Source organism: Chenopodium album, chromosome 25 (genome assembly GCF_948465745.1).
Source record: "Chenopodium album chromosome 25, dcCheAlbu1.1, whole genome shotgun sequence".
Classification (NCBI taxonomy): Eukaryota; Viridiplantae; Streptophyta; class Magnoliopsida; order Caryophyllales; family Amaranthaceae; genus Chenopodium; species Chenopodium album.
Window position 1 is genome coordinate 36,495,485 of NC_137858.1, and position 25,230 is coordinate 36,520,714.

The following is a 25,230-nucleotide window of genomic DNA, read 5'->3' on the forward strand; positions in this document are numbered from 1 at the left end:
ATGAAGAAGTGGGCGGACAAGCATAGACGCCCATTGGAGTTCATGGAGGGCGACTTGGTCATGGTTAAGCTGCTACCTCAGCAATTTAAAGTCTTCCGCAAGGTGCACAAGGGCCTTGTGCGGAAGTACGAGGGACCTTTCCCGATAATTAAGAAGGTTGGGAAGGTTTCCTATAAGCTTGAGCTACCACCAAAACTTAAAATTCACCCGGTGTTCCATGTAAGTATGCTCAAACCTTATCATGAAGATAAGGAGGATCCATCACGGGGTGAGTCACATCGAGCACCAACCGCGGTGGTGACTTCATTTGAACGGGACATCGAGGTTATTGAGGCCAAGAGGGCCATTAGAAAACGAGGTGTGCCAAGCTATCATGAGTATCTTGTCCGATGGAAAGGGCTCCCGGACAGCGAGGCAACATGGGAGAAAGAGGAGGACCTTTGGCAATTTGGGACAAGATCTCCGAGTTCGAGGGACGGCCTTGACGGGGTCGTCAAGACTTGGGTGGGGGAGCATGTCACGACTCATATCCCACACCCATGATAGCGTCAATGCGGTCGTATGGGCAGTAGGCAACAACTTGGGCCAAGGGAGATGCCCATGGGTCTAGTAAGCACCTTCCCCCTATAGAGCTTTATATAGCACCCCTGCTGGAATTCTAGTGAACACCGCATTGACAATAACACAATAATGGGTCACTTGGGAGACCAAATGGAATCCAAATGAGCCCAAACTTGGTGGTCCACCGTTTTTGGACCCAAGGAACACAATGGTGCAGCCAGATTTTCAAGGAGAAGTCCAGAACCTTCCATAATACGTTAGGAGACTCGGGATGCGTCCGGAAGCTTCTAGAAGTTTCTAGGTTTCTCTTGTACATACTTGTAATCTCTAGAGTAGTTTGGAATACTCCGGAAAGATGTACATATGAGTAGGAGATCAGAAATGTATAGAAAGATCTAGAAAAGTTAGCTTCTAGGACCCTCCATTTGAGGAGGTTAGAAGGATCTAGAGTAGAACATTCTAGTTACTTGGGAGGCCTATAAATAGGGACCTTTCCCTCATTTTGTAATCCATCTAAGCATTTGTAAACACTCTCTCTCAAGCAATACAAAGTTCTCTTAAACTTAATCCCTCACTTGTGCTTACTTACTCACTTACTTTAGCTTTCGTTGCCATACTTGCTATAAGCAATACTCGGGGTAAGCCTTGACTAGCAACCTTGGGGAAGGAAGTTAGTGGGCGCGCGTGCAAAAGACTTAGGGGATCAGTCAGCACGTGACAGGGAGCTCTCCAACCAACTGTGCCGCTTCCTACATAAAATTGAAGAAGTAAGGGGTTTAGGGGGGGAAAAAACGAAGAGAAAATTATTTAAGCAGCTTACCAGAGTGGATCAGTCTACCCTATTATTAATTTTGAAATGCCTAGATCACTAATTTTCGGGACAAAGTCATCCCAACTTTCAGTATTAAGATATTATGAGGCTTAAAATTCATGTGTATTATTCCAAGAGTATGCAGGTATCTTAAGCCGGATACAATACCTCTAATCAAATTAATCATCCGAGCTGTTGGAGTATTGGTAGGAGTATACAAGTCTATTGACGAAATTCTTTGTTCTTTCTATTGAAATTCAGTAGAGAAGATCGAATTTGTTTCCTCCGGTAACACTATAGAGTGATCATATATAAGGTTCGATAGATTACAAAAGCAACGTTCAAAGCATACAAAATTAAATTCGTGGTCAAACTCTTTTCCAAAACAACGCACTATATTCAGATGTTGATCAGAATCACGTTCAGCTTGTAACATGCGGTTACTATCTTTTCAATGGCCACAATACGCTCATGGAAGTCATCTCCATACACAATTGTGCCATAACATCCTCTAGCAATCACATGATCAGAAACCCACAAATGTTTGCAAATAAAAATAGAACCCTCAAGTTTTTCTTCCAATATTGGTTGCTCTACTCCTTAAAAAGTCTCTTCATCTTCATCATCAGTGTGACAGTGTTCATGATATTATTAGCCTGATCATCAACCTTATGAGGAAAAGGGCTTCCAACAGCAAATTGGTTTCCATACCAAGAACACCACCCTATGATTAAAATCACTAGAAGGTAAGCTAGGTGTAATGACCTGTGAAATAAACGATTTGTAAGATCTTGTTCAACTCCGTGTAAAATTAATTCTTTCACAATTAAAATGGAAGAAAAATCCAAACCTAAATTAAAAAAAAATAAATAAATAAAATTAATGATTCAGAAATTCCATATTTAAAATTTGTAATTTAAGTACGGGGAAGAAAGAAAAACCCACAAATGTTTAATGACTAAAATTAAAATCATAATACATATAAAAATTAAATCTTTCATAATAACAAATTGAAGAAATTTTCTAACCTAAATTCAAGAAAATTTGAATAATTAGGGAAAAAAAAAAAAAAACAAACCCACAAAGTTTTAACGACTAATATCAAGAACAAATAAATGATTGGTAAGAACCTTGTTCAACTCCATGTAAATTTAAATTTTTCACAATTAAAAATATATATAAACATTTTGATACTCTCTCTGTTCACAATTATATGTTCCACTTGATTTTTTTTAGGTGTCTCTAAGAAATTGCCCCATAATACTTTTGGCATGTTTTCCACTTGCACTCTCTCTATCTCTCTCCTCATTGATAATTGTATCATTTTTTGCCCAAAGCCTTAATAAAGTGATTATGATTTAGCGTCATTTAGGGCAAACATTTGGAGATAGAGGGAGTATAACTCAATGAAGAGTTTACTATTCTAATGTCACGAGTATCAATAATCATATAATAATGTGTAATATACACAATTACTTTTATTGTTCTTAGTACATTACTACGACTAATTCCTTATCAAAGTAGTGTATTTTGTCCAGTGAAATGAATTAGCTAATTCAAATTCTCTTGATTTGTCGAGTTAGCTTATAAACAATTCAGGATAGGGTAAGACAATTGAGTTAGATTGAGTCTCTACAATTAAATGACTAGGGGTGACTGGAGACCAATTATTTAAATTAAGATGCCTTAAAATCTCTCTTATGATGATGAATTTTGGTAATTGAGCAGCATCGTTCTTCCCCACACTAAGGTCAAATAATAATGAAGGGAGCTTAGCAAATTTGTGACCAACTTCGTGAACGAAAAGCTAGTCCTTTGGTTCTCAAAATTGCTTAAGCATGCATTGTAACTTTATAACCTTAGTATGAATCTTGCGTGAGCCAAGTCTTGCTTGGTTCATAATTGTAAATGTGATAGTATTTAATGTATTTAAATACCTCATTGGCATAGATATACAACTCTATTATTGGTTGTACACTTGAGAGGTGATGCATCTGCTGCTTGTTGGTAAGGGAGGAAAAAACAGGGATTTTATCGGTGCAGTTGGTAAGGGAGACTATAAGGTCTATAACTCTTGATGTTGGCTGCTATAATGTATTACATATCTACCTACACTAATCAAAGATAAATAAGTAGATGTTTTGGAAATCATGTCAGGCTACACAATGTAGCAAAAACTGGACTTGTTTTGTTTGAAAAGAGGCACAATCTCTGGGCAGCAGACAATTTGTAAACATTGATCGACTTCCACACAAGAACATGAATTTGTTAATCAGGAAGCAAGAACAAATACGGAATATCCTGCTATATTGCAGTCAACTGAATCCTTAAGAGTGCAGGGATTGACCTAGTTGTTGAGCATTACAGATAAACTTAGATGTTCTACAAGGTTTTAAAATCAAACCCATTTAGTATTTAGAACTAGTTGCAAGTAGCCAAGTAGTGATGCTTGAGAGAAGCAATCTAAGACTGTCTCAGCAGGGTGCAGCTATAGCGAACAACAGAAAACCGAGAATCATATGCTCCTACAGATGGGTCTTGTCCAGATCATCAAAGTAAGGGTGTTCCATAGCTTTCTTGGCTGAGATCCTCTTGGATGGCTCATAGATCAGCATTTTCTGAAAGACAGTATCATTTTGTAAGAATCATCATCAAACATACGAGGACTAAAGTCGAAACATAGAGAGCTCGGTTTCAATACTTACAGAAAGCAGGTCGAGTCCATCTTTGTCCAATCCAGGGACAGCCGATGAAATGTCTTTGGGGTTCCATTGAGGGTATTCGTGCCAATCCTTCAATTTGGTCACTCCTGGCCATATGTGCTCATTTGGGGTACCCAACAACCTGTAATTTGCAGTTACAAGAGGATTAGCCTCATACTTCTTCAGCTAAAAGTGAGAGAAGAAAGTGCATAACAGACCTGAAAATGTGAAGGAGTTGCTGCAGCTCAGAGTCACCACAGAAGAGAGCTTGATTGTTCACGAGCTCAGCTGCAATTAATAAACATTCAAACTATAAGTGGTTGGTTTCGCAGTTTTTGTAAAAGGAAAAGATTATTGGACACTAGATCATACCGAAGATACAACCAACAGACCACATGTCAACACCACAAGAGTAGTGTGTAGCACCCAGGAGAACTTCCGGAGCTCGGTACCACAATGTCAAGATCTGTAATTTCGCAAAGTAAGGTTCACATCAATAATCATCTATATAATATCTCAAAAAAAAAAAATAATCATCTATATAAAATCTCCAAAAATGTGCAACTCTTTCAAAACTTGAACAAATCACAGTAATTCTGTGAGTGAACATAAATCAAGTACCTCATGGGTGTACTTCTTGATGGGAATGACAAATGCTCGAGCAAGACCGAGATCAGCTATCTTGAGGGTTGTAGTTTTACGGTCCATCAACAGATTGTGTGGCTTAAGATCCCTACACAACATGAATGACTGTAAATGAGATTCATAGATAGGGGGTGCAAAGATACACTCGAAGTAACATAATGACAGTACATGAAACAAGACGACGATTGGGTACCTGTGAATGACTCCGTGACCATGGCAGAAAGCAACACCTTTACACAGTTGGTACATCAAACTCTGCATCAACCCACACAACCAACATAGAATCCTCAATCAAAACCATAAAATTGAACAGCTTCAAAACACTAGTCAAATAAATTAGACATATTTCTCAGAACTATTCCATGGGATAATAGTATACCTTGATGATCGTAGGAGGGACGGTATCCCCGGTATTGCGGAAGCTACGGATGTATTTCTTAAGATCAGTGTCCATGTACTCAAACACCAGGTACAGAACAGTCTTACCCTCTTTGTTTTGCCCTTGTTTCACATCCAACAACCTGTATAACATCAGCACAAAACCAGAAATCCCTTCAAAACCATATATTATCCACTGAATTTTTAAAAAAATTGACGATCAAACCAGCAATTCAATAAGAATTCCAATTACAGAATACAGCAATCAATCGAAATTCAAGCAAGTAACTTGTTAATTGAAACCCTAAAAATTCAATCAAAACCCTAAATTGAAGCAGCAGTCGTACAAACTCAATCAAAACCACATAATCCACACAAACAACTGCATCAAAACATCATCAACATGAGAAGAAAAAAAACCATAGAAAAATCAAATGAAAATGATGAATCGAACCAAATTTCAAATCAAAATGTCATGTGAAACCCTAACAAAACCCCAATCAAGCAATTACAAAGTGAAAACCCTAAATTGATAATAGAAATGATCAAGAGAGAGAGAAAAAACCTGACAACATGAGGATCGCGAGAAAGCATACGAAGCAAAGAAACTTCGCGAAGAGTGGTGGGAGGAACACCTTCATCATCTTCATGAAGACGAGTTTTCTTAAGAGCGACAATTTTACCAGTAGCTTTCTCTCTGGCTCGATAAACTTTGCCATAAGTACCTTCTCCAACCTTCTCAAGCTTCTCAAATGCATCCATGGCGGACAATGCTATCTTCTCTCCTCCTCCTCCTCCTCCTGCTGCTTCCATTTTTTTTGAATTTCTCTCTCTTACCAGATCAGATGATCAATTTTTTGATTTCAGAAAAACAAACCCTAAACTTTGCCCCAAATTTCAGTGAGGAGCGTTGTTAGGAGTATTAGATCAATTATATAATAACCGTTAACCAGGTTCTTTTTTCCCCCAAAATGTAACGGCTCTATTTTCGAAATTCAAAAATGGGGGGCAGAAATGTAGGGGGAAATGCAAATATTCGTTGTCATGTTGGACTGGATCCATATAATAAGCCCATATGTTCCATACTGATGATCCATTAAGCCAAAAAAAGAATCAAATTAATTGTGTGGTTTGTCCAAAAATAAGCAAGTTTAAGTCCTCAACCACGTAAACAAAAATTGCAAATTAAATGACAGTTTCGTAATAAAGCAATAATTGTGAGACCCACATAATGAAAAGTTGTTTGTTTTTTTATTTATGAAATTGCCACTTAATCTTTGTTCATCTCGTCAATAGATGAACTTTGGAACTCTTGTGATCTTGTCCAAAAAATATGGTTGCGTAATTTGAGAAGAGATTGTTTTGTTTGGCATTTAATCAATCATCTTAAGAGAATAATTTTCTTTTTACTTCATATAAAATAAATTTAGATAGCAACACATCTTACACTTAACCTACCCTGTTACCAACGACTACAATCTAATTAAGCCGAATACTCATAAGGAAAAGGTAGGCTTATCAATGGAAGAGTGGAAGAATAAGACAATGTAAAATAGGCACAATTTGGGAGATTATTTGCTGGAGCTCTTTCTCTTAGAAGTCAAATAAAAACTGCAAGAGATTGCATGCTAAAAAAAATAAAAATAAAATAGGGAAATTCTCAGCGGTGACCCCCAACTTCTGTAACACTGAAATGGTAACCCTCTTTTTTTGCAATTATACAAAATGACCCTCATCAAGAAATTTATCCTAGTTATGACATTAATGAGTCATTTGGTTAAAAAAAAAATTAAACCATGGTTAAATTTATTTTTTTTTAAAAAAAAAAAAAGAAAAACCAAATAAAAAAATTAAACAACCCAGCAGCCACCTTCACCAGCCACCAGTCACCATCACCAGCCACCAGTCACCATCACCCGCTCCCAGCCACTGCCACCACATACGCCTTCACCTCAGCCTCACCTAGTCGCCGCCACCAGCCCTACACCCGGACCCGACACCCCACCAGACTTAAGACCCTCCTTCTCTCTCCTTAGACCCACGACCCACACTAGGGTCACTCGCTGCTCCTCCCTCTCCTTCACCTCCGCCCAGAACGAACCTAAATCCACAACCCAAACCATCCGTTTAGGGTTTCGATAAAGGTGCTGGTGGTTCGAAACCCTAACCCGAGCCGCCGCACCTCAGTCAAAATCCTAACCATCCGTTGGTTTGGGTTCGATCTGGGCGGAGAAGAAAGAGATCGAGGGAAGTTGTGGTGGGAGGAGAAGAATGAGAGGAGAGAGAGAGAGGTAGCAGCGTCGACGTCGGACGAAGGGTCAACGTCGGTGTCGGCAGTGAAGGGGGGAGCAATGATGGTGGCTAACTAGCTGGGAGGTTTGGAGGTGGTGGAGTGGGTGGTTTGTTGGTGCCTCGGTGGTTTTGTTTTGTTTTTTTTTTTTAATTTTTTTCAATTTTTTTTTTAATAAAAAAAGCTAACCATAGTTGGTTAAAATTAACCATTTTGTAAAATAAGGTTATAAGTGAAAACTAATTCTTAATTGGGGTCATTTGATGAAATAAAAAAAAAAGGGAGGTCACCATTTCAGTGTTACAGAAGTTGAGGGTCGTCGTTGAGAATTTCCCAATAAAATAAAGATAAAATAAAATAAAGAATAAATAAAAAATTTACAAAAAAAAAAAAAAAAAAAAAAAAAAAAAAAAAAAAACTAATTAGGGCCTATTCACATTTACTTAATTTCAGTTCAGTTCAGTTCCAATCAGTTCTGTGCAGTTCAGTTCAGTTCAGCTCCTAATTTCCTTCTCTCATAAAAACATTCATTTCAGCTCTATTCAGTTCAGTTCAGCTCCAATCAGTTCAGTTCAACTCAGTTAAGTAAATGTGAACAGACCCTTACTATCATCATATCATAATACATAATGCCCATTCCATTACTTACAATTTAATAATTAATACCAACATTCTCCAGCAGCTGTAAATGGGAAGTTATATATTAATATGTTTGAAACCTTGAATGGAAAGTCTACAAGCTAAGTCTTGGACTGTTCTCATAATCTTATACAATCAAGCAATAAAATTGGAAATGATGCCTATGAAAGCATTAAAACAACCCTTACAAGGATGCAAGCCGGTTAATGATTTCATCAATATGCTTATCTGTACTGCCCCCCTCGCTGACTGCTTCCCTAGCCAAGGCTTTCCACTTTGCTGCATTCTCCTTAATCTTCTCTGCTCTTTGTCCATGCATAATTTCCTCAAGGCTGTGCTTTATTTCCTCACAAGTAACGATATTATCCTCATTCTTCTTAGGCCTTATTCCAACACCCCAAACTTGATCAACAAAATGAGCATCAATCAGTTGATCCATAAATTGTGGCATGGCCAACATCGGAACCCCAAAGCTCAATGCCTCAATAGTTGAATTCCAGCCACAATGGGTTACGAAACATCCCACTGCTTCGTGTGCTAGGACATCCAATTGGGCGCACCAAGATATCACCAAACCTTTATCTGATGTTTCACTAATGAAATCGTTAGGGAGCTTTTTCTGCTCACCTTCCCGTACTACCCACAAGAAACTGCTTGGGAGTTGCTTTAAGGCCTCTGCCATTTCTGCCATCTGATCTACGCTCAAACTAGCAGCACTGCCAAATGCAACATACACAACTGAGGCAGCTTGTTTGGCGTTTAACCAGTTCATGCAAGCCTCATCATTTGGCTTGTAGAGGCTAAAACCATAGTTAACATCATACTCAATACGTTTATCAAGGTATGCAGATGGCAGTGTGGGTCCAATAGTCCTCACATGCCACAGGTTTTTCATCCACTTGACAACCTGCAGTGATATTCATACTCATATCCTTAAAATTAGCAGTGAAACTTCACATAAAGGACAAAACAAGATATCTTGAGAAAAGGGTGATAATAATTATGGGTGTAGATGAAGGAAACATAGGAAACTCCAAGAAAAAAAGTGAATGTAAGCTCATAATGTTTTCTTGGAGTTTAAATGACAGTAATCACTGGCAATATTTGACACCTCATGTCAGGTGGCCGAAAAGTTCTTTCGTTTATGAAACACACAAAATTACCTAATGCAATTTGAGTCTCTAATACAGATGGTGGAGGTGAAAGAGTAATTCACATGCTATACTGATGCCAATTTTTGGAACCTTAGTTGTTTCATTCATTAAATCATAGATTATCTGCTAGTGTAAAGTACTGAAATGAACACAAAACAAATATCGTACATAATAGGCACATTAGGCAGAACCTGTCTACTAATAGTCTCTCAGATTAAACATTGGTGAGCATTTACATCAGGCACACAATAACAATCATTACATTTAGGTCCTAACTACAAGGCGAATTAAGCAATAGCAGATATCACGCAAGGTGCAAATTCTGTATTTTGGGCGATGCCAAATTATACATAGTAGTTTGATTAGCATATTCGAAATAGATACTCTCATATAGTTCTATCCTTTTGTTTGCATGTTCTTTGCCTTTTGTGCTGCATGATTCTTATTTGATTTGCAAAGGTTTTCTTTAATTTAGGCCACATTTTCCATTCAGCTTAGAGCTCACAATTACATTAAATACATACCACGGATTCACAAAGCATATGGGAAGTTGGGAGCAATGTTTGAAAAGAGGGCAGTGGCAATGAAGCCTAATGCTGCTGCCCAAGACCTTAGAAAAACCTGACAAGCACTAAGGTGCACAGACACTATTCTTTTCTGCAATAATATCTGGTCTGCAATCTGTTATAACACCTAAACTCTAAGACCCTTATCAGTAAGCTATAGCCCAAGTGTGCCTTGAGCCTTTTCTAACATCGAGTGGGAATGAACGATTGACAGTTTTGGTGGGAACATTCTCAATGTTTATTAACTTTTTTTATTTTTAAAGACTCAATGTTTATAACTTTGTTACTCTGACAGTCTCGGAGTATTATGCAAATAAACCCATCTAAAGCAACAATAGCCAAAACATCATATCATAGCCATATAATTCCTACTTGCAAGGGACTTCTCCTAACCATAAAAAAAATTATATATAAAAACTCTTGGCTATTAAAATCCTGTACCAGAAGATGCAGGACTCCACCAGAGGCCCAATTGGCTCATCAGATGAGCGAACTGAATTCCTCTTACCAATTACTCTGAAATTCTGAATCCGTCATGAGATTGAGCACTGTGAGGCAATGCAACCATGACAAAGATGTGGATCTCCCTGAGTTTTGGCTTTTGAAGGAATGCTAAGGGCCTAATGACTCTCAAACATCTTCTGATGCTTATTATCAAGTGTGAATCTTTGCTGCTACTTGATATAGCCTAAAGTGGCTGATCTCCTAATGAAGTGATTGTTTCACTACCCATTATTACTCCCCTTGGTCCGGATTAAGTTGTCACATTACTAATTCAAATTACACGATAGTGTTGATATATCGTTACCCCCCACAATTCAGATTAAGTTGTCACAACATCAATCCACATGAACACAATCTTCAAATTAAAATCCAAACAAAAAGGGGGGAAAAGAAGTAGTGACCTCATCCTCAAGTTGATCAAAGGAATTGAAGAGAACCCAATCAGCAAGATGAAGATTCTCCATAGACACAAGCACCATTTGAATGAGAAGATGAATCGGCTTTTTACCAGTATCAGAACCTGAATTCGAGGAAGAGGAAGAGGAAGACAGATATTGCAGGCCAGGCAGGCCTTTGAGCAGCTCCTCCTCTGACAGATTCGGTACCGACAAAGGAAGATCAACAAATAAATTAGCAGCAGCAACACGAGGATACTCCTGCAGAAACAAAGGGTAAAAAGACGCCATATAAGCGCAGCCCTGTGTAACAAAAGCTGCTGTCAATACATTACATTTCTTGGCCACATCCAATGCCCACTCCATCGCAGCGTCGTAAACCAGCAAACATTTAGATGATCTGCTTAGAGTAGTAGTAATAAGGCGGTCGAGTTCCACTGATGCTTCGATCTTGAACTTGTTCATTCGTGCTTGAAAGTTGAGTCCGGTTTCGTTGGAGTCATCGTAAATGGTCTCAAAACGAATGAAGTTGAAGTCATTGTTAGAGTTATTGGACATCTTTTGGGTGGTGGAAAGGGTGGTGGCAAGGGTGAATTGAATGTTGCCATTGCCTTTGTACGCTAAACGTTTGGCGAATTGAAGCATAGTGTTCATATGACCTTGGCTGTGAAATGGCATCACTATTATCTCCATTGATATTGATGATCTTGGTTTCTCAATCTATGGAGTTTTATCAAAGTCAACCAGCTTTATTATTGGGATTCAATTGATGATTTTGAAAGAGGTTAATTGTTATTCTTTCTGATACTTGTGTTGTGCCTATATAAGTAGAAGCTGTTTTCACGAGGATCTCGTGGTACTCCCTGTTGGCTGCATCTTTTTTTAATTTATATATATAAAGAGTGTACTCGTGGTACCCTGAGGGTTGATTATCTTAATGTACTAGAGTTGATGATGGCGGCAGACTGGTGGCCGTGGTGGGCTAGCTATGGGGTAAATACGGATCAACATTTGGAATTATTTGAGGCAATTCCCAAGGATTTTCATTGGAGGATTTATGCGGTGTGGCGTGGAAGTCTCGCCACCTCGATTTATCTTTGTGATTATAAATAAAAACATTTATATAGTGTCATTTCTGTAAATAAATCAACATAAAATCTCAATTAGCGTAAATAAATTAACATCTGTGGGCTCATATTTAATGAAAAATTATTTACAAAAATGTCGCTAAATAAATGCTCTTTTTTGTTTATTATGAAGATAAACTTGTATTTTCTTCAAGGTGATGTGTCTGAGAATGCTGCCAAGAGTTTCTTAGTGTTGGGAGCGGATTTCTAACAATCTACAAATTAGGAAAAGACTATTAAAGGATCAATTAAACATAGTAAGAAAACAAGGTGAAAAAGAAAACATACATGGTCAAAGATATCAAAGAATATTAAATAGAATCATACATCAATCAAGGATTAAAATAGTCAAATCAAGAAGTCAACAATCAAATAAAGATCCTATGAAATCAATTAAGACTATTTAATCAATCAAATCAAGCTAAATCAGGAAAGGAATAACTTGATTGATGAGGTATTATTCTCGCAATGGTCCCAACCGAGCACAGACATTACGGATTTAACTACATCTTTCTGAGAAAGGCAACTTCCCTTCAAAAGTCAAACCATTTGATGACGTGTAATGAAGGCTTGGACATCAAGCACAATTACATCGCAAGATTAAGGAAACACTTTCTAAAATATGAAGATGTCAATCAATATTGTCAACATTACCACAATAAAGAGGATTCTTGAATATTTACCTTTATTAGATTTACAAATCATTATAAATAGGATGTTCTTTGTAATAGAATTCATTCATACATATCGTCTAATATAATTTACTACACTTTTATACTAGTAGGAGTTAGTTTTTTAACGTTTGTTCTGTTAGTGGTCAATTTGCGTTTAACCCCTCCCTTTCACCAAAAATTTAAATAAATAAATCAATAAAAGTGATGAGGATGGAGCAATTGGCTATGAAAGTTTTACTTTTGCATTTTTTTATTTGGGTAAGAAAAAAGAAGTGTTGGCACTTGGATAGATGTAATAATTGTGATAGTTGTTGATGGAGGATAGGTTTAGGGTAACACTTTGACAACTTTTAACAATTTGCACACTTTAAATCCATAGCAAAAAAAAAAAAAAAAAAAAAAAAAAACAAAAAAAAATTAATATGGCAAATGGGCGGTGTGGATACCCCTCTCTGATATCCACACCCATCTAACATTTCTATACCCATAGCGATTATGACTTTTGATATCCATACTAATTCACTACTCACCAAAGTCTTACTCATACTCGCTCCAATAAAGACAAATGTGGTAAAAAATTGCAAAATTATACCCACCTGCCATCTCCAATTGTAATCCCAACTATGCGTTATCCTAATACCTATATCATCAAAGTGTCATGCTTTTCAAAGTACTCTCATTAGTCGTTACTTAGTCAACTTTTATAATGACGTTTATGCAATTATATATTTCTAAAGATTGTCTATGCAATTTAATTTATTAATAATGTGCTTCATTAATAATCTTTGTACTATTATTTTTTTAAAATGTTACGTATTTTTGCCCGATATATTAGTATTGGTGTATGTTCTAATTTGCGGACCTCAATAGTCAATACTACAACGCTTTAGAAGTGCAAAGAATAGAATTTTGCATAATTTTGGGTTTGCCTACTCGTGGCTGCCTCTCAACCCCGCCTTCCCATCTCATACTCACTACCACCGCCGTTAACCACCCACCGTTGTTCGTCGTCCTTCACCGGAAAAAGGTTAGGATCTTCGTATTCTCTCTCCTCTCCCACTCTTAATCACAGTGCATTCACATTTCCTTTAAATTTGCCTGTTTTGGAGCTCCATTTCTTCATTTACAATCAATTTCTTCGATTTTGGATTCAACAAATTGATCAAATTCTAGGTTATGCTCCATTTGATTCGTATTATTGATTGTGAAATTAACATTACAATATGCTATCATGTCCCATCTTGGTGGAAATTAGTGATTCATTAAATGATCTTCCTGCATGTATTTTATGTTATGCATCATTTGATTTGAATTACAAGTTTTTTGATTATTTGACATACAATATTATGAAAGTTTGTTGCATTAGTTTGAATGATTTAGGTGTTGGTTAAAGAGTGAGAGATATTTATTTATCCCTTAAACCCTGTTTCCCTTTTACTGGATAGTAGGATAAAGTAAAGTAATAATTATACTCTCCCAATTTGATTCTTGTGTAGCTATTGCAATTGTGAAGAGATCCTTTTCCAGTGTTACTTTGTGCAATCGTTTGTAGAACCGCTGTAGATCCTCATGTAATGTTGGATTATTATGCATCATTTCCATATAAAATTACCATCATTTTCACTGAGTACTTGAATTTATGTACAGATATTTTTTACCATACCAATTGGTTTGAGATTTACAGTATTATAAAGAACGATGGTCCTCCAGTCAGCATGATGATCTAGGAATACTATCAGACAAGATTCTTGCCATATGCATTATACTTTAAGCACTAAAAGGCACAAACATATTCCATGAGTTCAACAATGAGAGACATGAGTAGGGTCGCTGAGGGATTATCATTAGTAGCCAGGGAGGTTGTGAGACGTTCAGGAGCAAGCGATGGTTCAAGAGATGCACTTCAATCTTTCATTAAGAAATCTGCAAGCATATTTGGTCTTACGAAAGGAAAAGTACAGGTTCACCAACGTGAACCGTTAGCAAGTAAGCCAAAGTCTTCTAAGAATGCCGGAGACTCTGTTGTTTACTTTGATAGTGGTGCTGTCTCTACTAGTGGAATTAGTTTTGCCTCTAGGGAAGAGGTCATTGCAAGTTCAGAGATCGCTTCTACTGGTGATTCTATTGCTGCTGCTTCGTCTGAACAATTTGTTTCATCTCCAGCATCAGAATCAGTGAATCAGCCTGATTTGAAGGCACATGTAGGAGCCAAATCTGCAGCTGATCAATTGATGGGTGTGGGGGAAGGTCAAACTGCCAACACTCCCATCTCTGCCTCCAGCACTACCATCCCTTTGAAGAGGCGGAAACCTAGGGAAAGAAAAGTGCCTGCTACACCCTTCTCTAGGGCTCTTGGGTTAGTGTCTTATTTTTCTTTAGGAGTTTTGTTTACTTAGTTTCTCTGTATGCAACCTTGCATGGCTTGCTCTTGAAACTTATTTGATAATTTAGCACGTTTAGGCCTGTTAAGTGAGGTTGTTATTGTTATGAGTTATGGTTATTATTGGTAATTATATATTACCCACTCTCCAGGGAATGTTTGTGCATGTTGCTTGCTGAGCTTGCCTGCTATCTTTCCATGTTGCATATTCACTCAGGATCACACTAAAGTTCATTAAGTGCTAAAATATACCTTTCTAATTGGCAGGTTTGCTAGTTTAGGAGCTGGTCTTGCCTGGGGAAGTGTCCAAGAATCTGCCAAGACGCTATTTTTAGGAAGGCCTGATTCACCGGATAACCAGTCTAGCCCTTCTTCATTTTTATCTGAAAAAAATGCAGAACGGTTAGCACTTGCTCTTTGTAGAATGCGTGGGGCAGCGCTGAAGATAGGGCAGATGTTGAGTATACAAGATGAATCTCTTGTACCTGCTCCGGTACTAGCTTCCTTCTTGTAATTAAGCCTTCTTTATGTCTTGTTGTTTCTATAATCCAATAATTTACTGAGGCTTTAGGTTTTGAAGTTTATTTATTTGCTTTATAAATATGAAGAGTACTTTTTCTCTAGTATTGTTAAGCTTTCCAATTTACTACAAGTATTATAATTATAAAAATAAATAAATAAATATTCTTATCTCCAAAAAAAATTAAATTATGCAGTTTCCCGTCAGTATTATTGTGTTCAATGATAGAAAACCTTCTTATGACATTGAACCAAGCATAGCAACTGTAAATATTTAATGGAATATGCAAACATATTACAATGCATTTATAAGACTATATAAAGGAATATCTAACTGTGTCACGATATCACTTTGAGTTGAGTCACACTTCTTACTATTATGGTTGTCAATGAATTAAGATAACCTCAAGTGCATAAAATTATGCCACCAAGTGACTTGAAACAAGCAAAGCAGCTGTTATTTCTAATGAGATGCATCTACATCTTGATTTGCAACAACGAGAAGAGATATGGAATCATGGACTTGTGGAGGAATATCAAACTGTCACTTGAGTCTCACCCCTTTCCATGTTGTCAACACCATTGCCTTGGATCCAGCTGCTTTTTCTTCTTTACTGATCACTGAATCTTTAGGTTTTAGATATCTTTGTTTTTTTTCCCTGACATTTTTATCCCTCCAGAAAACTTAATTTTCCATTAAAAGAGAATACTACTATATTTTACTATTGTGCGATGAAATTGGCATGCAATTCTCAAGCTTTTGATATTGAGGCTTCAATTAATATTTTGAAATAAAAATAATATGTGTAAAACAGAATTTCATCTGAAGCAAAATAGTACACAGTATATTAAATTTAAGCCCTATTCTCATTGACTATTCTTTTTCAGATTTATCAAAAGAAATCAGTAAATAAAGTAATTATGGGGTTCTGATGTATTTGGTTCTCTCCTTCATTGCTAGATCTTGGCTGCTTTGGAGATAGTCCGTCAAGGCGCTGACGTGATGCCAAGGAGCCAAATTAATCAAGTCTTGGATGCTGAATTAGGGCCTCAGTGGTCTTCAAAGTTGAGGAGTTTTAACTATGAACCCATGGCATCTGCAAGTATTGGTCAGGTATTTTGTGCAGTATATTGCTTTCCACCCCCCCCCCCCCCCCCCCCTCCCCTGCCTTTGCTTTGTGAATTCCCTTGTTGACAATTTTGTTAGCTGACCCCAAATTATTTTGAAAGGCTTTGTTCATAAATTTCCCTGATAGTCATATTCGAGGTACATTATGTTTGACTAGCAAGTTACTTTTGCATCTTATAGACTTAAAATCTTATATGAGGTATCTAACAACTGGGTTCCTGAAGTAGCCAGAGCCATGGCCAAACTTTATGTGTGGAAATTTTGAACCTATAGCACATAACCACCCAGTTCATGCTGATGCCCTGTGTTGAACTAGATTAAGACTGAGCCTAGCTCAGCTGGGCATCCCATGCCAGTTTGAGGTGGTTGGGCCTGAACTAGCCCACTAGCCACCTTTATTGTTGGCTAATTGTCATTGGCACAATCCTTTTCAATGGATTTTAATTGAGTAGAAATACTCTATGAACAGTATAACTACAATGTAACTCTAGACCTCTATTTATTGACCAAATGCTAGGGATCTCAAGATCAAGAATTGACAAATGCTTTACCAATATCAAGGAAAATACAGTAAAACTGCTGTAAGTGTCTTGTTAAATCAGGGCTATAATGGAATTTTTTTTGATTTAGCAGCTCATGGTATGTATTTTATTTATTTTTGCAATGCGAAGATGCCAATAAAATCAAGGAAAATGCTCTTGGAGTTGTAATCTGATGCTACGAATTAGCATAGCTTAGACATCAGTAGGGGCAGAAATTTGGGAAGAAGATGCTTTTAATTTATAACCTGAATTATAGCTATTGTGAATGATAATTCTACTTTCAAGAGGTGGAATTATTTTACTCCCTCCATATTTAATTACTTGTATGGTGACCAACAACTTAGAAGTTAGAATTACCTGATTTGCTTACACTCCCCATGAATCAAATTATAGTATGCAATCTGGAATCTATTTAAATGATAGTGAACTGAATAGCCTTGCAGCAAACCAGTGCTAAAAGATTAACCATTTGTCCATTTATCCCTAAGAACTGGAAAGGAAGCTAACTTGCATTCCTGAAATAATTTCATCATCCACATACTGGAATTTGCATAATTTAAGTGGCACTGCTCCAATTGTTGACTGTTTGACTACTTCTGTTATTCATGAAGCATGTAGGTTAGACCTTTGAAGCCCAAGTCCTAAGAAAAAGAAACCAGTGTCATAAAAAGGAGCTGATTGGCAGATCCTTGGTCCTGTTGCACAAAATAATGCCAATAAGTTTGCAGGTCTGAGATATCCTTTTAGAACATCCTTGGTTGAAGTCTTACCTTTGAATCTTACCAATAAAAAAAAAAAAAAAAAAAATATATATATAAAAAAAAACACTTTGTAGGAGGCCTTGACTCCCAAATGTCCTTGTGAGGGGGGATGATGAAATTATTTTCTAAAGTAAATTTGATAGATATGTAGACTGTCACATCAGCATTACATCAATTCACCTTTGAATATGGGAGGTAACTCCAACTCTGTAATTGAAATGCGATCTAGACATTAGAAAATATCATCTCTATTTCTTTTAGCTACCTATGCCAAAGTGTCACATCCTCTCTGGAAAGTTATAAGTTAATCCACTCTTCCTCCTCACCCTCTTCAATTATTAAGTTCGAGCATGGCCTGGATATGATAATAATACATGCAGTTCTGGTGGTTGGAAGTTGGAATTAATATATAAACAAGGATGTAATTTGCAACTTATATTTGTTACAACACTTCAACTTGGTCACAGAACATTATACATTTCACGTCAATCGCGTTTTCATAATGTGTTCCAGGGGTAGCATATTAGGTAGCACTAGGATTGACCAAATATCTCGTCTTTGAGACAATTCAAAAGTCTTTTTTTTGTCTTCCCTGTGTGTTAAATGTTACTTGCTTCGTGTTGTATTAGTTGACACATTTTCTTCATGCGCCTTTGCCAATGCATAACTTCAAATAATTATATCTTCATATACAACAAAAAATTATACAAATCTAATATTGAAAAATAGACATTGTGACGAGTCAAACAAGACCCTACTCGACTTTTTTTTTCTTCTTAAGAATAAATAACAATTGAGGTCAAAGTAACTTATGTGAAAAGTGGAGAAAGTCAACGTGTCAACTAAAATGAAACGGAGGAAGTATAAAACTTCTTTCATGATGCTCCTATTTGCACCACTTCGTATGTGTGAACTGTGAAGCAATGAGTTCTGGTCTAGTGAACTTGCATAGTTGCATGAAGTTGGCCTGTCAATTGTTTCCGAGCCTTTTGGATGTTTGATTGTGTCAATAATTTGTATCATACTGTTTTTGATTTCTTGATTTTCTTATCTAAAAGCGAATATTAACTCTAATAACTGTTGAAATTTTCAGGTTCACCAAGCTGTCACACATGATGGTATGGAGGTAGCAATGAAAATTCAATACCCAGGAGTAGCAGATAGCATTGAAAGTGACATCAAAAATGTGAAATTGCTATTGGATTATACAAACCTGATTCCTAAGGGACTTTATCTTGACCAAGCTATGAAGGTGCGTAAAAAAACCTTTAAGGTTTGGATCATCTTAATTTTGTAACCTGTTTAAGAATTTGTTATATTAGACAATTACAAGGGATACAGAGGAATTCGGTTGTAAGTTTATTTTGTAGCAGGGTTCATTTGAGGTTTGTTATGTAAGAAAATGTTTTGTCGTTTTCCAACTATGGGCAGCAATGCAGCATGTAGCGTTGTCTCAGAGCATAATACAGTCATGGACTATGGCCTCCGTTGTAATAGGAAGCAACATTGTTGTTGAAGGGAAGGGGGTTAGAGTAAGGAGGTGAGGGCAAAAGGGATGGTGGAGCTGACTAAGAATAATAAAATCTCTAACAAGAATCGTAGTTTGTAATACAAAGTTACGAACTACTTCATTTCTATAGACTTATAGCTCTTAGCACACTTTTTAAGGGAGAGGGGAGAGAAAGTATTGTGGGTAATTTAATAACCTTTGTTAAGTAGCAAAACAATTTCGTTAATTGCTACCGCACCACCACACCAACACACCTTTGTTAAGTAGCAAAACAATCTAACACCCACCATACCAACACGCACCCCACCGCAATTGCTACCGCCGGCTACATGTCATCACTGCCACCACCACCCACTCCGTCATCCATATCTAATTGCTGCCACTAGGCCAAGTGCTCCTCCTCCAGCAATATGTGATGTTGTAAAGAAAGATGCTCTAATTTGATTGTAAATGACAATTTTGAACAAACTCCTATATTCGCAATTGTATTTTATTTCTTATTTTACCGTTGATTTACGTTGTTGCAGGTTGCAAGAGAAGAGTTATCTCGTGAATGTGACTATGTGTTGGAAGCCAATAACCAAAAACTATTTCGGAATCTCCTATCTGAAAAACAGGGGTTTTATGTGCCCTTGGTTGTAGATGAGTTATCGAGTAAAAGAGTCTTGACAACAGAGCTTATCCACGGTAGTTGCTCAAACTTAATTGTGTGATGCTTTTTAACTGGAATAAAATTGTCTGCTTTTTGAATTTGCTAAGACATCTTACTCTGGCCAATCTAAGATAATATTTACATAAATTATTAATCCAATATTTCACTGCTTATAGCATGTTTTTCAGTTCAAGGCTTCTATAAGTTCTTAGAGATCACCTTTTGCATACATGCATTGAATTACCTTCAAGTAGATTTGTTTGGACAAAGGTCTATCATGAAAACCCATTTGAACACTACTAATTTTATGTCTCTATTTGTAGAATGGTACTTGTCATATATCAGTTTATGAGGAGAAACATGTAAATAGAGATGTTGAATCTGCAATATAGAGTTGCTACATTGTCTTTTTATTTTATAATATTTTTTCCTTTGAAGGGAATGTAGAGGTAGGGAGGGAATTTGGTGGTGTATTTTTATCTTTGAATTAGAAAGTTTTTAGATCCATTGAAAAATTTATTAATAAGACAGGAAAAGGATGAGACGTCTACATCAAGAACTAGTAAAGAATATTGAGTGCCAGTACTTCTGGTATATTTGAATCTAAGCTCGAATTATTCTTTTAGATTAATCAGAAACCCTACTCTACTCTACAAATTACAAAGTCTCCCAACAAAAAGTACTGGTAATTTCAGTCTTATTTTTTTCTCCAGTAGCAGGCTGATAGAACCCTCACTCCCTGAGCTAGCTCACTGCCTTAGTGATGTTCTTCCTTTGTGTCCCCCAAAATTACAGACCTGGTACAGCTGCAACACTCTAAGAGAGTCTTTGAACAATTCCACCTGCACTTGATAGTTGCAAATTGTATACTTCATCCGTATCACCATTTGCTTTGAGCACAAGAATTAAGAAAGGGGGTAAAAAGTGGGGGATACCAATAATGCCCATGTGAGTATGTAGGAGAGAGAAAAAACGTGAGGTTATAATGGTTACTATCAAATGTATATAAGGGCAAAATTGTATTTAGTGGTGTGAACACATGATAAAGCATACCATAGAAGGAAATGGTGTATTTAATGTGCAACTTCCCAAAAAGGAAAATGGTGCAATTAAAAAAAAAAAAAAAAAAAAGCTGAGGAAGTGTTTTACAAAAAAAAAGGTGGGCCGCATTTACCAATACATATGACCTATGTTATATGGACTCGGGTAATAGTGCCTGACACAAGTTTGACCTATAACCCACTTGAGGAGTATAAAGGATTGAGATGTGGGCTATATGTCATACCTGTGTTGTCCACACCACTAGAATCATTGTGGGTCAATAGGCAACATTGTAGCATCATGACCTAAGGGACATGACCATGAGCTCCTTGGCACGCCTACCCCTGCAGAGCATTATTTTGGTTAGGCTAAATATTCCCACTGAACACCACATTGATAGTAACATGATAATGGGCCATTTGGTGGACCAAACAAGCTCCGAATGGACTAGGATTTGGGGTCCGGCATAATTTGGCTGAATGACGGTTATGGTCAGGGCGAATTTCCAAGATAAGGTCTTAAATGTTCTAAAGTGTGTTGGAAGGCACTTTTGTGCTCTTGTGTGAAAAGTCTAGCTAGGAGTTGTGTAGAACTATATCTTTTACATATTTGTAAGAAACCTCTTTGTATGGAGGGGTAAGTTTTAGAATAGAATACTCTAGTTCCTTTAGTAAGGTGGCCTATAAATAACCACCAAGGCCCATTTGTGCATCCTAATCGATAGGCTACCAATAATAAGCTATCTTTGCAGACACCTGTTTCTCTTAACCCATTCGCCTTCCTTCAACTACAGTATGAGGAAACTAAAGCACAATAGTGTCAAGTCAGTGTTCAGGTTCACTAACGACTGTGACTAGCTTGTGTAGTTGTGAGTTCACTTTTCTACGAGGGTCATAATTAATCAGGCAAAGTACTAAGGGATGTAGTTAGTTCACTTGAGGGGCATTGCTTAGCTCTCTTAGAGGTGTGCTAGCAAGAGCATTTTAGAGGCATTAAGTTAAGTGCCATAAGTCATAAAGGAGAAGGCTTGACTCAACTTAAGCAATGGGGCTTATCGAGTGGCACACGGGGCTTGGCTAGCTTTGCCGGTAGTCAAAGAGTCAGCATATGACATATAGGTAAATTGTGATGTAGGAAAAAAGTAGAAGATTTCCCATCAAATCTTTGATATGAAAACTTGGAAGAAGAAACACTCTAACGCAATTAAATGTGGGTTTACCCTAGCCTGAATCTTGAAGATTCTACCTGTAATTGAATTTCGAACAATGAAATTGCGTGCTGCTGACAACACTGAAGGATCAGAGAATTTTGATCATTAAATGTTTCCATTGTGTAACCTTATTTAGGAGATAAAGTCATCAAATTATACAAAACTAGGAGGTTTCTTTATTGAAGGTTTGTTTTGGAAGGCAATGCTAGTTAAGATTAAGACTGCAATCATTGCATAAAACTTGACCTTCTAGACTTCCCACCTATGTCATGACTGATAATGATCAGGATTGCTGCAAGGTTGTCTTTTCATATTCTCAGCAAATTACCTCACAGCTTTATTGGATCTTATTAATGCATAATATATTAGATTGTTACATTCTTGAATTACTGTTGACAGGAATTCCCATTGATAAAGTGGCATCACTGGATCAGGAGACTCGTAATGATGTTGGAAAGAAGTTGTTGGACCTGACTCTAATGGAGTTGTTTGTCTTCCGTTTCATGCAGGTATTTAAGTGTTCACTTTTAATTTCTATTCAATCGAAATTTCAAGGGTATTTGTACTTCTTTTTGCTCTCATATTGAGCCCCCAATACTTCAATGATTGAACTCCACCTTGCAGCATGGAGGTGACGAGTTTGACTCTCTTGCTCCTATGAATTTTTAGGTCACGAATTGACATTGAGCTAGTGAGCTGCAAAGAAAGATATAGGTTTCTGGCTGCAGTTAGTATGTGAACATAAAAGCTGTCTTTAGGGCCTCTAGGATTCCAGGTGTCTCACTTGTTTGTGGGCAGTAAGGAGGTGGTTGACAGCCAGGGCTTTGCTCTGTCCGGGTTACCCATTTGTGGTATGGAGTAGGGGCCTAGGTATTGTAGGGTTTTATGGGAAGGCGACGTCTTTTAAAAATATGAAAACATAAATCAGTATTCTGATTTAAAACAGTGAGCTAGTATTGATCTTTTTTTAATCTTTATGGAGTAAATTATTATGGGAAATCTTTCACATTTTTATGATTTTATCTTTCACGCTCTCTAATAACTCGTTAGTTTGTGTAAGATATACTGGCAGTTCTTTTCTATTTCATCTGTTGCAACAACCTTTGTCTTATATGATAACATTCTTATGTACCCTGTCTTCACTGCAGACTGACCCGAATTGGGGAAACTTTTTGTACGATGAAGCAAAAAGAGTGATCAACTTGATTGACTTCGGAGCTGCACGACATTATCCAAAAGCCTTTGTAGATGATTATTTAAGAATGGTAATCTTTTAGTTCTTTACTCACCATCCCCAGGGGAATACTAATATGTTCTCCTTGCGGTGTATTTATCCTTGTTGCATAATGAGTATTGTCTGCTGTCTTATCTCTCATAAAATTGTTTACGAACACAATAGTCAGAAAGTCTCCATTAGAAAGGGGAAGAGTGATCAGGAATTTAAATTTCTGTTGCTTCTTCTAGGGGAAAAGAGAAGAGTAACCAGGTAAATCCCTGTTGCTTTTCTCAGGAAATTGATTATAAGGCGTTTCCCAAAATAAAACTGCTTGGGCGATTATAACATTTGAAACATGGTAGACGTAACTGATGGAATGCGACAGGCTGGTTCTGAGAGATGTAAATACACTTGGCATATTTATCAACTCTTTAGACCAAACTGAACATGATAATGTAACCTTTCTTGGATTTTACAATATGTATTAATATGATCAATCCTCCAATTCCATTTCAGTTATCTGAATTAGTTAATATTTTTAGGTGGTTGCTTGTGCAAATTGTGATAGAGATGCTGTGATAGAGATGTCTCGCAGACTTGGCTTCCTTACAGGGGAGGAATCAGAGATAATGTTGGATGCTCATGTTCAGGCGGGTTTTGTTGTTGGCCTTCCTTTTTCAAGACCTGGTGGTTATGATTTTCGTTCCACCAATGTCACACACAGCCTCTCAAATCTAGGGGCAACAATGCTTAAACACAGGTTGTCGGCTCCACCTGATGAGGCTTACAGTCTTCACCGTAAACTTTCTGGTGCATTTTTGGCTAACATCAAGCTAGGCGCTGTTGTACCTTGCAGAGAAATGCTGTTGGAAATATATGAGCATTACAATTTTGGAGAAGATAGTGATCAGATATTATCAAGTGGATCAGTTTAGTGAAGGAGATGTGGAGTATATCTATCATTTCATTATTGATTGGTATACATAATAATTCAAGGATGTAATTGTGCATCCTTCAACTGTACAGATTCTTTTCCATTTATTCCAGATTTGGACAATTTTGTATTGATTATACGGGGGGATTTACCGATTTATAGCATGTCTTTTTTTATGGAGATGGCTTAGGGTGGAAAATCGAGGCCTTTTCATTTCTTACATATTAGAAGCAACTAGATCTGTGGAACATTAATATAACCCATCCTAATTTATACGAGATAGCTGATGATGGGTCTTAAACTTTGTTCTTTATGTTTTCAAAAAATGTAAACTGCTGTAGTATTTGAGAAACTGGGGTGCTCCCATGCTTAAGCTTTATAATTATTTTATTTTATTATGCTGTATTCATTTGTTATGTTTGTTGAACCATATAGTTTTGTTTCTATCACTAATTCACTTTGTTTTTTTGGTATTGTACATGATAGGATTGACCGAAGAAAGAATTAAAGATGACAAAACTAGGAAGGAGAATAAAATAAACATGCGAGTTATTTTGGATTTTCATTTAATAATACGAAGTTTATCAGTAGATGATTTAAGGCAAATTTCTTCAAAAAAAAAAAAAGAAAAAATAAATGATTTGAGGCAAAAGTTACTTTATGGTTATTCTAAGAACCAAATTGATTTGGGATCCATAGTTACTCAAAAACCTTAATGGATGACAGGATGAGCAATATTGAGCATCCAATCCACTGCTCATGAAGGGACAAGGCATAACTTATTCGGAGTATAGAGCCTCTTTTAAGATTATTTTGAGGATGTAAAGAAACAATTCTATCAAAACATTAATCTAATTATTGGGATTCTAGACAGTTTTACATTCTATCTT

At 36.9% G+C, this 25,230-nt stretch overlaps 4 protein-coding genes across 4 annotated transcripts; 2 read left to right on the plus strand and 2 right to left on the minus strand.

The window, feature by feature from the left end:
• Positions 1-543, plus strand: LOC145614081 (uncharacterized). Its single transcript, XM_081669079.1, has one exon. It carries the CDS (start codon positions 1-3, stop codon positions 541-543), a length of 543 nt encoding a protein of 180 aa, XP_081525205.1.
• A 3,043-nt stretch (positions 544-3,586) lies between these two features.
• LOC145613261 (cell division control protein 2 homolog D-like) lies at positions 3,587-6,006 on the minus strand. The gene is made up of 8 exons (XM_081668333.1): positions 5,663-6,006; positions 5,099-5,240; positions 4,913-4,974; positions 4,696-4,807; positions 4,447-4,540; positions 4,293-4,362; positions 4,078-4,216; positions 3,587-3,990 (listed from the first exon to the last, which is right to left on the minus strand). The coding sequence occupies exons 1-8, from the start codon at positions 5,908-5,910 to the stop codon at positions 3,898-3,900; spliced, it is 960 nt and encodes a 319-aa protein (XP_081524459.1). The 5' UTR covers positions 5,911-6,006; the 3' UTR covers positions 3,587-3,897.
• A 2,024-nt stretch (positions 6,007-8,030) lies between these two features.
• LOC145615395 (UDP-glucosyl transferase 74CD1-like) lies at positions 8,031-11,491 on the minus strand. Its single transcript, XM_081670469.1, has 2 exons — positions 10,652-11,491; positions 8,031-8,933 (listed from the first exon to the last, which is right to left on the minus strand). Exons 1-2 carry the CDS (start codon positions 11,336-11,338, stop codon positions 8,211-8,213), a joined length of 1,410 nt encoding a protein of 469 aa, XP_081526595.1. The 5' UTR covers positions 11,339-11,491; the 3' UTR covers positions 8,031-8,210.
• Positions 11,492-13,470: 1,979 nt separating this feature from the next.
• On the plus strand, positions 13,471-24,735 carry LOC145614610 (protein ABC transporter 1, mitochondrial-like). Its single transcript, XM_081669673.1, has 9 exons — positions 13,471-13,619; positions 14,094-14,802; positions 15,094-15,319; positions 16,307-16,459; positions 18,871-19,029; positions 19,815-19,974; positions 22,590-22,699; positions 23,339-23,455; positions 23,949-24,735. The coding sequence occupies exons 2-9, from the start codon at positions 14,243-14,245 to the stop codon at positions 24,339-24,341; spliced, it is 1,878 nt and encodes a 625-aa protein (XP_081525799.1). The 5' UTR covers positions 13,471-13,619; positions 14,094-14,242; the 3' UTR covers positions 24,342-24,735.
• Positions 24,736-25,230: the final 495 nt, after the last annotated feature.

Bases quoted from the DNA above. Each gene is read 5' to 3' on its own strand.
- LOC145614610 (XM_081669673.1), top strand. From the start codon at position 14,243: ATGAGTTCAACAATGAGAGACATGAGTAGGGTCGCTGAGGGATTATCA. The intron at 14,803-15,093 runs GTTAGTGTCTTA...TCTAATTGGCAG, and splicing joins CCCTTCTCTAGGGCTCTTGG to GTTTGCTAGTTTAGGAGCTG. The intron at 23,456-23,948 runs GTAATCTTTTAG...TAATATTTTTAG, and splicing joins TAGATGATTATTTAAGAATG to GTGGTTGCTTGTGCAAATTG.
- LOC145615395 (XM_081670469.1), bottom strand. From the start codon at position 11,338: ATGGAGATAATAGTGATGCCATTTCACAGCCAAGGTCATATGAACACT. The intron at 8,934-10,651 runs GTCACTACTTCT...ATATCACTGCAG, and splicing joins TTGATCAACTTGAGGATGAG to GTTGTCAAGTGGATGAAAAA.
- LOC145613261 (XM_081668333.1), bottom strand. From the start codon at position 5,910: ATGGAAGCAGCAGGAGGAGGAGGAGGAGGAGAGAAGATAGCATTGTCC. The intron at 4,975-5,098 runs GTATACTATTAT...GGGTTGATGCAG, and splicing joins TCCCTCCTACGATCATCAAG to AGTTTGATGTACCAACTGTG. The intron at 4,363-4,446 runs GTATGATCTAGT...TATTAATTGCAG, and splicing joins GTCTGTTGGTTGTATCTTCG to CTGAGCTCGTGAACAATCAA.
- LOC145614081 (XM_081669079.1), top strand. From the start codon at position 1: ATGAAGAAGTGGGCGGACAAGCATAGACGCCCATTGGAGTTCATGGAG.